A 16,550-nucleotide genomic window follows, 5' to 3' on the forward strand; every position below is an offset into this window, starting at 1 on the left:
TTTCCTTCCGCGAGGTGTTATTTGCCTTTATCCCGTGTAGTTAAATTGTGACATACTACTTACTAGATTCATCCCCATTGTGAAAATTGAAATATTGGGCACTTGAGGTGCAAATTGTGATATATTATGACCTCGTCACTACTCTACCGAGGTTAGGCTTGACACTTACTGGGTACTGCTGTGGTATACTCATACTACGCTTCTGCACATTTTTTTGTGCAAATTCAGGTACTTTTTATCACACCAGGCATCCGTGAATTAGTCGTACGCGGAGATTTCAAGGTATATCTACCAGCGTCCGCAGACCTCGGAGTCCCCATCTATCCTTATTGTGTTGTTTTCCTTATTCTCTTTAGACTACGATGTATAAAGACACTTAAAATAAATTCTTAGAAGTTTGTGATTTATTTCTACTGGATTTTGGGAGTTGTGATTATTTAAGCTGCCGTTCTTATTTATTTCAGTTATTAAGAATTGAGTTTCATATTTATATTCAGTTATTCCGCATAATTAATAGGCTTACCTAGTCTTAAAGACTAGGTGCCATCACGACATCCTATGGAGGAAATTTGAGGTCGTGACACCCTTTTATTAGGGTTTCACCAAATTTCTTTAACAAGACTAATTCAATATCATGTGGAGCCAAATCATTTCCTTTCATGGCTGTAGTGTATTTGTAATGTGTTCCTCTGGATCCGATGTTCCCTCATACTTCAGAATATAGGGCATCTTGAATCTTTTCGGAATTAATTTCAGGGCCGCACTAGGTTTGAATGGCAATTAAAAATAATTTTTCGAGTCCGGGCCCTTTAGGACCAGTGGTGCCCGCGGAATCTTATCTATCCGAGCATGAAATTGTTTAACATTCTGATCCATTAGAGAATTTATCTCTCTCATACATCTCATGAGTTTGGCTTTGAAAGAATCGTTTGCGTTGGTTTCATTTTCAGATACGCTGCATGCACCATATGCTTGGTTATATTTTGATCTAAACTTTCTTCTTGACGCAACGTTTCCGGTTTCCAGGACCGTTTGACTTATTGGCAGAGATTCAAACTCCATCATTTGAATATTTGAAGCCCCCGATAACGCTTACTGGAGCCCAGTCATTATTTGGTCCTGTCTTGAGTGATGACTCATGATCTCCCATTGTTGTTCTCTCAGCACTTTTACGATATCAGCCACCGACTCATTATCCATATCATTATGGGTAGGACTCCTCTTATGTCGAGTATTTTTTTCTACCCAGTTAGGAGTTTACTCATTCTTATTGAGACAGGTTTCATTGGTTGAACCATTCTGTTGATTTCCATCATGGATATTGTCCACGGGCTCCTCGTTGTTGCTTGTTTCAATATTGAACGAGTTGTTGATATTATTGGGTGTCATAGTTGTTTTATGCTTACAACAGAAAAGTTTTAAAGTACGTTAGTAAAAGATGAAGATAATGGCCAAACTAGGAATTTCTCCAAGGGTGTTCAAATTTCTCCAAGATGTAAAAAAACATTCTCGACAAAGGTTATTCAATATATGTTATATACCTCTAAAACATAATATTTTACCTACATACACAATATAATTTTTTGACCACCCTTATGACCATGTGGCTTCGCCCATGGATGAACATATTAAAATAACACCATAATTGTCTAAGCCCCACGGTAGGCGCCAAACTATTTACCCGTAAAATGATACAGTTGAATTTATAATGTGATTTATAGACACGTGAATTAAATTGATCCGATAAAGTAAAATAACAAAGTGTAAACAGCGTAAATAAAGATAATTGAAGAAAAACAAGCATGAGCTTTAGAATGTTCTCACTGGGATCGATAATAATTGAAAAACTCGAACACGCTTGTATAAAGCTTAAGAGAATGAGATGAAGAATATTAGTCTTTTACTATTAGTATTTCTTGATCATGTCTTCTACTCCCTTACAATAGAATGAAAGCCTCTATTTATACTAGAGCTATGAGGTGCTTGATTACAAACCATGCCCCCTTAATTGCCAATATTAATGTTATACTAAAAGGTAATTAAAAGGTAATAAAGAATAATAAAGGGTTGTAAAGGGTAATAAAGACTAATAAAGGCCGGAGGAATCTTGGAGTCTTCTGTAACGTTTTCATAACGGTCATATTTTGAATTGTTTCTTATTCGGTTACAAGTTCGTATCCGGTATCACCATGGTTGAGTCACTACCGACTGGTTATCCTTGACACATGTCGCTTTCTAAATCACCTAACTCTTGAGACCGGTTTTTACCGTATACATTGGGCATACATTTTAATAAAGTTTTTGTTATGTGAACTTTTTGCTTACCACCAAAGGATGTGGTGCAGCGGATGTGGCTGATCTTCCCTTAACCAGAGGTTTCAGGTTCGAGTCCTAAGTATGAAAAAATCTTTGGTAGGGAGTGTTTCCCCCTGAATGGGGCCATACGATGGCAGTGCGGAGTCAGATATATTCGAGCTCCAATGCGGGTACCAGACACCGGACGGGAAACAAAAAAAACCTTTTTGCTTTACTAAAAAAAAAAGAAGAAGAAAACATAACTCATGGTTAGTTAGGAAATTAAATTCGATGCCAACGAGTTAGGTTTTCCGTTTTAGAGGATAAACATTTTACAGTCTGGTTTCAAACCAAAAATCCATATCTATATTTTGATAGTTAGTCAAAATCCAAATCCACATATACTGACTTGAATTAAAAGTATTCTTTTTGTTTTCTAAGATATGAGAAGCCTATATAAAATTAAAATATGGCTGAAAACTTGAAATAGTTCTAGCAAAGACAAAACGTGGTAAGAAGAAACTTAAGTAAGTCTATTAGAGGTGATTATTGATGTTAAGTTATAAAATTGAGCTGGTTGGTATCAAAATAGAAAATCCAAGACGGTTAAAAAAATCAGTCTAAAATGTAAATCAACATTTTTTTAGAAAATCAAAAATGGTTTGATAATCAGCAAATGGAATAAAAGGATTTTGAAAAATCAAATTCAAATCAATTCATTTAAATCTAATTTCTAAACCAAAAATTCAAGCTTTATTATCATCAATAAGTGGCCCAAAATTACTCCAACACCTAATATAAAAATAGAAGCGAAAAATAAAAATAAAAAAAATCTCTTCCATCTTACCCCACTAAAATGTAAAAATTCACTACCAATTAAAAGAAAAAAGAAACTTAACTTCATACTATATCTTTTTTCCCTAATCCAACCCAACTATTTTTCCTTGGAAAAAGCCAAAATGTTTTGAAAAAATTAACATCATTTATTTTTTCCTTCTTTCATTATTCACTGACTAACTGCATCTAATAAGTAGTATTTTTTTTAAAGAAAAGGAAAAAACAACTCCCTCCTCCTTGAGGGAATTAGACGGACCGCATACTCACAAATTATTTTATTGTTACATATGGGATGAGTCTATATAAAATTGACATGTTGCTGCACATGGACAGATAATAGTAATATTAGTAAAAAGAAAAAGTACCTTAGAAATTCGTGCCTATAAGTATACAACAACCCAGTAAAATCCCACTAGTGGAGTTTGGGGAGGGTAGTGCGTACGCAGACCTTACCTCTACCCCGAACAGTAGAGAGGTTGTTTCCGAAAAACCCTCGGCTCAAGAAGACAAAAGACAAAAGGAGACAATATCAGTACCATCACAAAGATCATAGGAAAAATAACAACATGAAAACCAGAAGATAAATGCAAAGCAAAAGCGATAGCCAGTAAATAGGCCCGACAGTGTGAGAAGCGAAAGAGTAGTAAGACACAACATTACCACTAGCTATCTTCGACAAAAGTCCTACCACACTAGTCTCACAAAGGTACGAAGTAAGGCAAGACTCAACTATCTCCTAACCTACAACCCTAATACTCGACCTCCACATCTTCCTATCAAGGGCCATGTCCTCGAAAATCTGAAGCCTAGCCATGTCATGCGTGATCACCTCTCCCCAATACTTTTTAGGCCGCCCTCTACCTATTCTCGTGCCCTCCACAGCCAGCCGCTCACACCTCCTTGCCGGAGTATCTGAGCTTCTCCTATGTACATGCCCGAACCATCTGAGCCTCGCTTCCCGCATCTTGTCATCAATGGGAGCCACGCCTACCTTCTCCGAATATCATCATTCCTAATCTTATCTATCCTCGTGTGCCCGCACATCCACCTCAACATCCTCATTTTTGCTACTTTCATCTTCTGGATATGTGAGTTCTTAACATGCCAACACTCAATCCCATATATCATGGTTGGTCTAACCATCACTTTATAGAACTTACCTTTGAGTATCGGTGACACTCTCTTGTCACACAGGAATCCAGATGCTAACCTCCACTCCATCCATCCCACCCCAATACAGTGTGTGACATCTTCGTCAATCTTCCCCCCTGGATAACAGACCCGAGGTACTTGAAATTGCCTCTACTTGGGATGACCTGTGATTCAAGCCTCACATCCATGCCCGCTTCCCTCGGCTCAGCGCTAAACTTACACTCTAGGTATTCCATCTTCGTCCTGCTCAGTTTGAAATCCTTAGACTCAAGAGCTTGTCTCCAAATCTCCAACCTCTCGTTAACACCGACTCGGGACTTATCAATCAGAACTATGCCATCAGCGAATAGCATACACCATGGCACCTCCCCTTGAATATGATGTGTTAACGCATCCATCTCCAGGGCAAATAAGAACGGACTGAGCGCAGAACCTTAGTGTAACCCCATAACAAACAGAAATTGCTCATAGTCACCTCCTATAGTCCTAATTCGAGTCTTAACCCTATCATACATGTCCTTAATCGCCATAATATAGGCAACTAGTACACCTTTTGCCTCCAAGCATCTCCAGAGAACTTCTCTAGGAACCTTGTTATACGTTTTCTCAAGGTCAATAAACACCATGTGCAGATCCTTCTTCCTCTCCCTGTATTGTTCCACAAACCTCCTAACAAGGTGTATAACTTCCGTAGTTGAACGACCTGGCATGAACCCGAACTGGTTGTCGGATGTAGACACTATCATCCTCACCCTCGCTTCAATCACCCTCTCCCAAACTTTCATGGTATGACTCAGTAATTTGATACCCATATAATTGTTACAACTCTGGATATCGCCTTTGTTCTTGAAAAAACGGAACCACCGTACTCCATCTCCACTCATCCGACATCCTCTTCATCCTAAAAATAACATTAAATAACCCAGCCAGCCACTCCAAACCTGCTCTACCCATACAATTCCAAAATTCAATCGGAATTTCGTCTAGCCCGGTCGCTCTGCCCCTACTCATCTTATGCATAGCTCCCACTACCTCCTCAACCTCGATGCGACTGTTGTACCCAAAGTCACAGTGTCTCTCAGAATGCTCCAGTTCACCTAGCACAATATCTCGATCCCTTTCTTTATTCAGAAGTTTATGAAAGTAAGAGCCCGTTTAGACATAAGAAAGTTTTTCCTTTTTTTCAAAAACAATTTACTTTTTTTTGAAATCAGCTTTGGTTCATAAAAGTTTTCACTCAAATCACTCACAAAACTTCAAAAATAATCCAAAATTATATTCATATCCAAACACAACTCTAAATTTCAAATACCATTTTCACTTGAAAATTTTTTTCTACCTGTTTTGGAATTTTACAATTCTTATGTCCAAACGCCCACTAAGTTTGCTATCACCTCTTAATCTGGGCATCTTCCATCAATAATCTACCATCGTCGTCCTTGATGCATCTCACTTGATCTAAATCCCGAGCCCTCCTCTCTCTCGTCTTGGCCAGCCGGAATAACTTCTTCTCCCCGCCTTTTTCCCTTAGTTCCTCGTACATACGACCATAAGCCACAGTCTTAGCCTCCGTGACAGTCAGCTTAGCTTCCTTTCTAGCTACCTTATACCTCTCCATGCACGTTCGTCTCTCCTCCTTACCTGTTCTCCCTACTAACTTCAGGTACGCCGTCTTCTTCGCTTCCACTTTACCTTGGACCATTTCATTCCACCACCAGTCTCCTTTGTGCCCGCCAGAGACGTCTATCAAAACCCCTAACACCTTTCTCTCAGCCTCCTTTATACTGTCTGCAGTCGTCGACCACATACTGTTTTCTTCAAACCTACTCCTCCAGGCTCCCATAGCCGACAACCGCCCCTCCAACTTTTGAGTTTTATCCTTAGTCAAGGCTCCCCACCTGATTCTCGGTCTTCCTCGGGCAGACCTTTTCCTCCTCTTTAACATAATACTAACGTCCATCTCAAAGAGCCTATGTTGTGTGGCGAGAATCTCACCCGGAATAACCTTGCAATCCTTGCACATCCCTCTGTCACATCTCCTGAGGAGGAGATAGTCAATCTGAGTCTTCACCATCGCATTTTAAAAAGTAACAAAATGCTCCTCCCTCTTCGAAAAGCTAGAGTTCGCAATTACCAACCCAAAAGCCTTAGCGAAGTCCAACAGTGAGGTACATCCTCCGTTCATCTCCCCAAAACCGAAGCCTCCATGCATCTCGCCATAACCACCTACATTCGACCAAATATGACCATTGAAATGCCCTCATATGAATAGCCTCTCAACATGCAGAACCTGGCGCACAATCTCATCTAACCCCTCCCAGAAGCGCCGTTTAACCTCCTCATCCAGGCCCGTATGCGGTGCGTAAGCGCTAACTATGTTTAGGGTGCACTCTCCAACCACCAACTTAATAATCATCAATCTATTATTCACTCATCTAACCTCAACTACAGACTCTCTAAGTTCCCTATCCACCAATATACCCACTCCATTCTTACCCTTTCGGACTCCGGAGTACCAAAGTTTATACCCGTCTGCGTCCCTCTCCTTCGACCCTACCCACTTTGTCTCCTGGACACACACTATATTGATATCACGACCCCAAATACCCTTCGTAGGAGGTCGTGATGGCACCTAGTCTCTAAGACTAGGTAAGCTTATCAATGCGGAATAATAATAGATATCTGAAATAAATAAACTACAAATCAAATAATTACAACTCCCAAAATCTGGTAGAAATAGGTCACAAGCTTCTAAGAATTTATTCTCAATGTCTCTATATATCAAGGTTTAAAGAAAATAAAGAAGCAACATGATAATGATAGAAGGGGACTCCGGAGTTTGCGGACGCTGGCAGATATACCTCGAAGTCTCCGTACACAGGTAACTCACTGATGTCTGGGCTGGTAAGATGTACCTGGATCTGCACAAAAAGATGTGCAGAAGTATAGTATGAGTACACTACAGCGGTACCCAGTAAGTGCCAAACCTAACTTTGGTAGAGTAGTGACGAGGTCAGGTCAGGCCTTACTGGAAAAATAAATAATGGCATGGTAAAAATGTTTAATAATATAATAAGATAAAATGACAATAGAAATGAGTCAAGTAGTATGTCACCATCTAATTACACCAAATAATGGCAATTAATACCTCGCGGAAACAAAACAGAATTCTTTTCAACCTTAAGAAAAATTACAACAATAATCAAAGGCAACTGCGGCCATAAATCAATATCAACAAGGGCACTCTCGATGTACCGCATCGTAGTTCCAAATCATGAATAAATTCACAATATCTCATTTCCTTATATCACAGCGGGAGCCTTCACAATTTATTTAAAGAAAACATTTTTTCCGAAATAGCATCCCGCGTTTTTAGCCATCCTTATCACACTGCATGACTTCTAGTAGTTTCTCCTACTAGCCACGCGTATCAAGCCACCCTTATCTCACCATATGCGTTTCAATACCTAGACCTTATACCACTGTATGCGTATCAATATCATAATATATCATAATTTGCACCTCAAATGCCCAAATAAATCAACAACAATATTTTTCCATAATAAAGAGCTCACGGCTCATGCCAAAATAATTCAACAATAATATTTTTCCATAATAAAGATCTCACGACTCATGCCAAAATAATTCAACAATAATATTTTTTTACAATAAAGAGCTCACAGCTCCATCACAATGAGTACGAAAATCTCACAAAATATTTGGGAATAAATAACTCAACAAAAATAATATTTCAAAATTTTAATACGTTGCTTCAATACCAAATTTAAAATGTCAAATAATTCATATTAATAATATTTAATTTTAAAAAAATAACCCTTCAAATAATGCATAGAATAAAAGAAACCAAGTTTCAACTAAACAGGTAAAACAATTAGCAGGAAAAGGTCAAGAAATTTAAAGTATAAACATTTAAATCAATGATGAAGAATATAACAAGGTAAAATTATTTAATTAATATGCAACAACGATCTACACAATTTAAAGACATAATCTTTCACATTTAGCCTGTGTACACACTCGTTACCTCGTGTACACGACTTTCAATACATTTCAATTTATCACTTCAATACCAATCCTAGGGGAAATTTCCCCCACACAAGGTTAGACAAGTCACGTACCTCGACTTGCTCCAATTTAATCAAGTAGTATGCCTTTCCCTCGATTTTCCGACTCTGATCGACTCGAATCTAGTCATAATTAATTCGACACAGTCAACAAAAATTATAGAATCAATTCCATAATAAAATACTATATTTTTCAATAAAAATCCGAAATTAACTCAAAAGTTGTCCGTGGGTCCCACGTCTCGGAATCCGACAAAAGTTACGAACTATGAACGCCCATTCAACCACGAGTCTAACCATATCAAAATAACTAAATTCCGATAACAATTCGACCCTCAAATCCTCAAATCTATCCAAGAGGGTTTTCAATTTTTTCCAACTTAATCACCAATTAATTGTTAAAAACAGTGATAGATTCGGGTAATCAAGCCAAGATTGAGTTAAAAATACTTACCCCGAGTTAAAAATCGCCTCAATCCGATCTCCAAATCGTTCCATTTTCAGAACTTAAACATTCTGCCCAGTGATTTCTTATACGCAATCGCGGACCAACTCATGCGATCGCGAAGCACAAGTTTTTATTGTCCAGAAATAACTCTACGCGATGGTGGATATCCCCATGCGATCGCAAATCACAGAGTTCCCAACTCTACGCGATCGCAGCCCTTTTCACGCGATCGCATAGAGCAAACGCGTGACCTCCACTTGGAGTCACAAAATATCAAAGCTAGCGATCGCATCCCGCTTCACGCGATCGTGAAGCACAAAACTCAGCAACCCTCAATTAACCTTACGCGATCGCAAATAATCCCACGTGATCGCGAAGAAGATTTAAAAATACCAGAAATCAGCAGCTACCAGCAGTGCCAAAATGAAGAAAAATACTCTGAATACCATCTGAAACACTCCCGAGCCCCTCGGGACCTCAACCAAATATACCAACAAGTCCTAAAAAAATTATACGAACTTAGTCGAGTCTTCAAATCACATCCAACAACACTAAAAACACGAATCACACATAGATTCAAGCCTAATAAACTTTGAAACTTTCGATTTCTACAAACGACGTCGGAACCTATTAAATCAAGTTCGATTGACCTCAAATTTTGCACGTAAGTCATAAATGACTTAACGGAGCTATGAAAGTTTTCAGAACTGGATTCCAACCCCGATATCAAAAAGTCAACTCCCTGTCAAATTTTCAAACTTAAATTTCTATTTTAGCCATTTCAAACCTAATTTAACTACGGACTTCCAAATAAAATTCCGAACACGCTCCTAAGTCCAAAATCACCATACGGAGCTGTTGGAATCATCAAAATTCTATTCCGGGGTCGTTTTCTCAAAATGTTGACCGAAGTCAAACTTAGCATTTTAAGGCCAACTTAAGGAACCAAGTGTTTCGATTTCAACCCGAACACTTCCAAAACCCGAACCAACCATCCCCATAAGTCATAATTTATAAAAGCACATATGAGGAGTTTTATTTAGGGGAACGGGGTTCTAAAAGTCAAAATGATTGGTTGGGTCATTACAATTGACCCTCATTTTCCGAAGGATCTTCGCCAACTCTATAGCCTTACCCGTCAATGTACCTACGTTTCGTGACCCAATTCTCAACCTATAAGCACCCTTGTTCCCCTTACCTCCCTTGCCTCCCGATCCACCCCCTAACCCCTGCCCCACCTCCCGTCCCACCCCCGCTCCCCCCGAGGACATGACCTCACTCGACCATCCCAAACCACAACCACTATACCTGTAGCAGACTAAGGGAAATCACTAACACATACTTGGCGACAGATCAAACTAGAAGAAGACAAGTTGCAACTACATGCATACTACTATGGTAAGTAAACTAATACGAACTGAGATGGCAGCAATTTAACTAACACAAAGAAGGGAAACAAGAAAACAGGAGGTACCACATCCCACGAGTAGAACCTGGGAATTGTCTTGGTATACACGACGATGCTGCGGCCACCAAGTACGTTCACGTCCAACTCCCGTCACCCTTTGTTGACACTCGCCCGGGCTGAAGATGTTCTTCACTGTTTGCACACGCACGTCCTGCTCGCTGCCAATAGCCACCGACCCTAACCTGAAATACACACAAAATATCATGAAGCTAAACAGAGGGGGGAGGGGGGGGGGGCAGGGAGGGGCTGTCACTGCTACCACTAGTGAAGCCCCAGCCGTAGCAAAAAAGCACAAATAAAAAGGAAACTAAGGGAGAGAGGGAGCGGAAAGGAAAAGAGCAAAGGGAAAAGGGCGTTGGCAGTGCTGTTGCTCAAGCTTGTGAGTGAGGAAGGGGAAAGAAGAAAGAAGAGAGAGAAGGGAAGGGAAGGCGAGAAAGATGGGGGAAGGAGGGGGCTAACCCATTGGGTACGGAGAAGGGGGTGGGACGACCGAGATGGGGGATAAAGGCGAGAGAGACGAGGGGGGGAGGGGGGTGCTTACCAGCTGGTGGGGGTGGTCGCCGGCGTGGGGAGGTCGATGGCTGCTAGAGACCGTTGGGCTGGGGTTGGTTTATGACCGTTTGGGGGGAGGGGGGGGGGGAGCGAGAGAAGAGAGAGATAGAGAGTTAGAAGTATAGTATACCTTAGTGATTAATGAAGTAGAAAAGGTCTCGAGAGAATGATTAATGAAGCAGGAAAGGTCTCGAGAGAAGAGGCTAATACAAGGAAAAGTTAGGTGATATCTTTTTATGTATCTAAATTCTAATTACAATAAGTGACACTTGTATTAGTAAAAGATAATACGTCTTGATGACCACCAAGGAATGTGACGAGATCATGGAGTTATTTATTACTAGATTTGAAGGAGGAATTTTTTGACGAAGAACTTTGATGTTTTCAATTAACCTGAACCCAAATTAGTTTAATCAGTATTACTAACTTTTAAATACTACTAAATGATTAAACTGAAAAATAAATTTTGATAAATTAATTGAAGTACAAGTAAGTTAATTCGAACACATCACTGTGCGAAAAAATTAAATAAGTAACGTCCGAAAGTCTGTTAGGGAATGATGATTTTTGATATCTGAAAACAAGATGCTATTAAAAGCTTAGGTAATGTATAAATCCAGTGGCAAAACCCGACCACGGTTTTATTTGCTTCGTGTATCGGAAAGATTTGCAAATGTGTCCTTGACTTTTGGTATCTTACTTTTAAAACATCCTTTTCAAGAAATTGTAGAATCCAATACTTAATTAGTTAGCACAAAGTAAAAGCAAGATAAAGCATAAATTGACAGTCTAATGCACGTTTTATGAGTTTAGTTATTCCATAATTACAAATTCATCTGTAAACTGTTCATTCTATTTTTCCCATTAATTCTGAGTTAAGTGTTTGTAACTAAGTTTTGAAAAATATTTCATTAATTATCTTTGGTACAACAAAAATTGCATCATTAAATACCTAAATATCAATATTAGTTTATTAAATTATCATCTTTTACATGTGATGTTGCACGAATTTATCTTTTAGCAATTTTCTTTTACTTTATTAATTATTTTCAGTTAAATTTCATCTTTCTATAAACTTTTATTCTATATTCAAAAAAAATAATGAGAATGTTCGATGTAATTATTTTTATTATAAACGAAAAATGGTAACTCCATATAAATAGATAGATTAATCAGGCTGAGAAATTTGCGTGGATGAATTTGTGATAGATCATGGACAAAGCAAAGAACTCATGAAAATAACTATTACAAGGCCCAAAAGGTAAAATGAACAAACCCAAAGGACTTTGGTGCAAATCTTTTGTAAAAGTAATTATAAAACTGGCAGAGTAAAAAATGCATTAACTTGTACCAGGGAAAGAAGCTAAAATTGTCTTTTAAATTCGTCACTTCACGAATTGAATATACATATACTGCTTTAAGAATCTTACTTTACTTGGAGAAGATAGCAATTTTATTGAAGCCATTCTCTTTCCCATCCATTTGAGCTTCTGGGTATGCTTCAAATCCATCTTGTCTTATTTTTTGTCTAAAAATTTGTTCTTTTTGCCTAAAAAGTTATGGGTTTGTTAAAATGAAGATATAGTTTGATTCAGAAACCTGCATTTCTTGTGATTTTGTAGCTGTTATGTGTTCTTGAAGCTGAAAAATTTCTTCTTGGAAATGTTAGGCGTCTTTATGAGGTAGATTGGTTGAACTTTAAAAGTTTCTTGCTTTTACTTTTTCTTGATGTTACTACATTTTGAGACGTTACAGAAAAGAAGAGGAAAATGAAGACCATCTTATTATTTTTTTTTGTTAAGTGGACTTGTGATGTTTCAGAAATTTTGGTGTGGATTAGGATTTAGTCCTAATGATGAGGTGTTCATGCTCTTGCGTGTGGTTTATAAATAGTCATTATTCTACTGGTTGATGAGTTTGTTTTTGACACGAAAGGTTTTCTTGTCTTTTGTGCTGAATTGATGGTGTTATTCATCATATGATGTAACATTCAGCTGATCCTTAGTAGTTTGGGATTGAGGAATTGGTGAATAATATTAATGCAGTTCATTAGTCATCTTAAATTTTATAGGTAAAATTGACGTATGGTATGGAGATGTTGGCTTGGTTTTCACTGAGCTGCAAGATTTATAACCTGAAACTTTACAGGTTTATATATGATAAAGGTGCAAACATTTTGTGGATTTATCTGTCGTTGAATAGGTTTTGATGAAGAGTAGATGTTTATTTGTAGTCTTGCACATCAATAGAGATGCTTTGTTTTTTATATCTTCTAAAATCACTGTCAGAGCTGATATGCTTGTTAGTTTAAATAATATGTCTGAAATATTATCCGCATGATTAGTTGTGGAATGCATCAGATCAGATTTTGCCCCTTGGCATTTAGGAAAAACCAAGAGTGGTAGAACAGAGGTTAATCTATTATGGTATTTATAATCTGAAGGAACATATTTAGGGATTAATTTTTCCTAGGTTGTTAAGCATTTTTACAACTTCTTCTAAGTTGACTGCTGGATTTTCAGGTCAGGCTATTATTTAATCATAAGCTTATTTTCTGGCATTTATTTCCTGAGGAACGTATAATCTTATATGAAAACTACGGTTATACTGAAGTTAGCAGGTTCTTGGATTCTATGCATAAGGTTAACATTTGGATCTTGGATCAACCTACAATAGATTTATTGCTTCCTTCTGCTCATAGTCTCATACCGTGTCCGGGTGAACTCATGAATTTGAGATAAGGTTGCAACCGTCCTTGATTATTTCATTTTTTCTGCCCTTTTAGGAGATATTCTTGTTTACTTGTAGGTGTATAAAAGGAAGTGTTCAGTCCTATGTTCTGGGATTTAGGTATGGATATATTTGGTAAGATGTCAGTATGCGTATCCCTAGCCGGCCCAACTTAGCAAGTTTTACTGTATTTAGAAGTATATCAATTGTTCAATCTAGGTAAGCCAAGGGAATTGAAAAGTCCATGTAACATAGCTTAAAAAGTTGTTTAAAGTTTAGCACGGAGACAATGCCTATTATATGGTAGATTTTTCCTCCATCTTATTTAATGTCTTCACAGATTGTCACTTCCTCCGTTGGTTCTCTTAAAGATGGCTCTTATGACAAGGTTACAAGTAGCATCCATTATACATGCAGAATTAAGATGATAACTTATGCACCAAACAAAAGATGCAGGATTGCTGTGGCATTCATTGTCGTTTTAAACACTTATAGGATGTCTCCCTCCTTCAAGTATTTGTTAGGTTTACTTCGCTGAGCTATAGGCACCAGCTCTTAAAAGGCTTCCTCATATCAATTTGTGTGGAATAGTGTCCTTCTCTTCTAACTTACACAAGTTATTATATCATTTCCTTGAAGTTGTAGAGTTTGTGTAGGCAGGTATGTCGCTCCCCTGATCCAGTTAGAAGGCTCCTTTTTTTTGTATGTGTTGAAGAGTTTCAGGTTTCATATATTGTACTTGTCATGGCCTTATACTTTGATATTTGATGAGTGATCTCAGTTTCACAATGAATTTCCCCCTCAGAAGAGCTCTTCTCGCTCACTACAATATGGACTTAATAATAAGCTTTGAGAATATTTGAATTATATCCCTTCCGATTACAATCCTTGAATAGGGGTCATGAGAAAAGCTTCATAGCAGAACTCTACTTGCTGATGAAATTCATTGGAGAAACAACTGGTACCTATTTGATGTTTATTTGGGTTAAGTGAACCCTCTTCTGTGGATTCCTCTAGTTCTGGTTTTACTATTGTGTTTGAGGACTACCTGAAGTCAACTTGTGTCCTAATAAGATTACTTTCGGAAATGGATGCGTTATTAGTAGTTGGCATATATTTGGGAATTGCATAGTCAAAAAGTGTCAATGGCTGGTATTCTTTATGTGATAAATGCTTGTCACTGAATTAATGACGTATATGGCATAATTGCTGAAAATTTCAATGGCTGGACTGTGAAATACCTCTTTAAGTTTATATCTTTTGGTTCATGAAGCTTTTGAAGTACAAGATATAGTAATCACAGGGTTAGAGTTTGCTGTCCAATCATTTACAATGTCTATGTTAACAAAGTTACGCTGCATCACGCTTGATGTTACCGGCACACTCATTGCTTACAAAGGAGAGCTGGGTGACTATTATTGCATGGCAGCCAAAGCTGCTGGGAAGCAATGTCCTGACTATAAGCGGGTTCATGAAGGTTTTAAGCTCGCATATACAGAAATGGCACAGAAGCACCCATGTTTTGGATTTGCTGAAAAGATTCCTAACATTGTGTGGTGGAAAACTTGTGTCAGGGATTCCTTTGTTAGGGTATTGTACATGACATTATCAAGCTTTTCAGTATATTCTATTACCTTATTTCCGAAACTACATATTCATTCGGAAATACAGTAGCAGAATTACTAAGTAACTAACCTTCGACGATTCCAAAATTGTGGTTTCATATCTAAACGTTAGTAGTTGTTTCATTTAGTACTGACATTAACCATCTCTTTTTGACAGGCAGGATATGAATATGATGAGGAGACATTTGAGAAGATATTTAGACGCATATATGCTACTTTTGGTTCTTCTGCGCCTTATAGCATATTTCCTGATTCTAAACCGTTTCTCAGATGGCTCCGCGAGAGGGGCATTACGGTTGGGCTGGTCAGCAATGCCGAGTATCGGTATCAGGACGTAATTCTTCCTGCTTTAGGTTTGCATCAGGTAGATAAACAATAGCACTGATTTCATTTAGCTACATTGAATCTTCTTCTAACCATTTTTGGCTGAGCTGTTAAATCTTTTTCCACAAACACTGACCATCACAAAGTAGTTGTGACCCGCTTTTTTGTGCGTGACACTAAAATCAGGGATCTGAGTGGGACTTTGGCGTATTCTCCGGTCTTGAAGGTGTTGAAAAACCGGATCCAAGGTTATTTGATATTGCCTTGAAGAGAGCAGGAAATGTAGCACCGGAGGAAGTACTTCATATTGGAGATAGCATGAGGAAAGACTACTTGCCCGCGCGAAGTGTTGGGATGCATGCTTTATTGTTGGACAGATTCAAAACAGCTGATGCTGTCAATTGGAGAAAATCTGGTGCCACTGTGCTGCCTGACTTGACCGCTACCAAAGACTGGCTTACTTCTGAGGAATTGAAATGCAATGACATATGAACTTTGTTTGATTTCTTTGATTACTTTATTGGCTTTAAAGGTGATTTGTATTACAAGAATGGGAAAATGAGTTATGAGTTATATGAATGTGATGAGGATGGATTTGGTTCAATTTGCCACATGCTGTGTTATTATATCATCTTGTCTTTTCTTCTTTTCTTGTGGCAAGCATTCCTACTCCTAGGTTAACTATAGTGCAACTAACTGTTAATTGACGAGTGTGTAACATTCACAACCTGCACAATTAGAAGCCATCTTATGTACAGGTAGATCCATTGGACCTGGTGTGCAATTTTTCGGCAGTTTTTGATTATCCAATCGTATATTGAAAATGAGCAGTTGATTCCGCATAAGCAATGCTAGCTTTGATATGGATTCGATTAAAATTCTAGGAAGTGAGGTAAATTGTTATGTCACGGGTGATGCAAGTTCTTCCCTTCTGAATCAGATAGATTCATATTTAAAAGAGGTTGACGATAAGTTCTTTCAAAATTGACTATTTGCCCCTCTGTTTGAGGTGTTTCAGAGATGTTTGCGATCGA

The 16,550-nt window shown here is 38.2% G+C and overlaps 1 protein-coding gene across 1 annotated transcript; it reads left to right on the plus strand.

The window, feature by feature from the left end:
• The first annotated feature begins 12,171 nt into the window (after positions 1-12,171).
• On the plus strand, positions 12,172-16,127 carry LOC107759253 (uncharacterized). Its single transcript, XM_075234470.1, has 4 exons — positions 12,172-12,331; positions 12,460-15,157; positions 15,350-15,556; positions 15,703-16,127. The coding sequence occupies exons 2-4, from the start codon at positions 14,900-14,902 to the stop codon at positions 16,006-16,008; spliced, it is 771 nt and encodes a 256-aa protein (XP_075090571.1). The 5' UTR covers positions 12,172-12,331; positions 12,460-14,899; the 3' UTR covers positions 16,009-16,127.
• Positions 16,128-16,550: the final 423 nt, after the last annotated feature.

The sequence above is a fragment of the Nicotiana tabacum genome, chromosome 17, assembly GCF_000715075.1.
Source record: "Nicotiana tabacum cultivar K326 chromosome 17, ASM71507v2, whole genome shotgun sequence".
Classification (NCBI taxonomy): Eukaryota; Viridiplantae; Streptophyta; class Magnoliopsida; order Solanales; family Solanaceae; genus Nicotiana; species Nicotiana tabacum.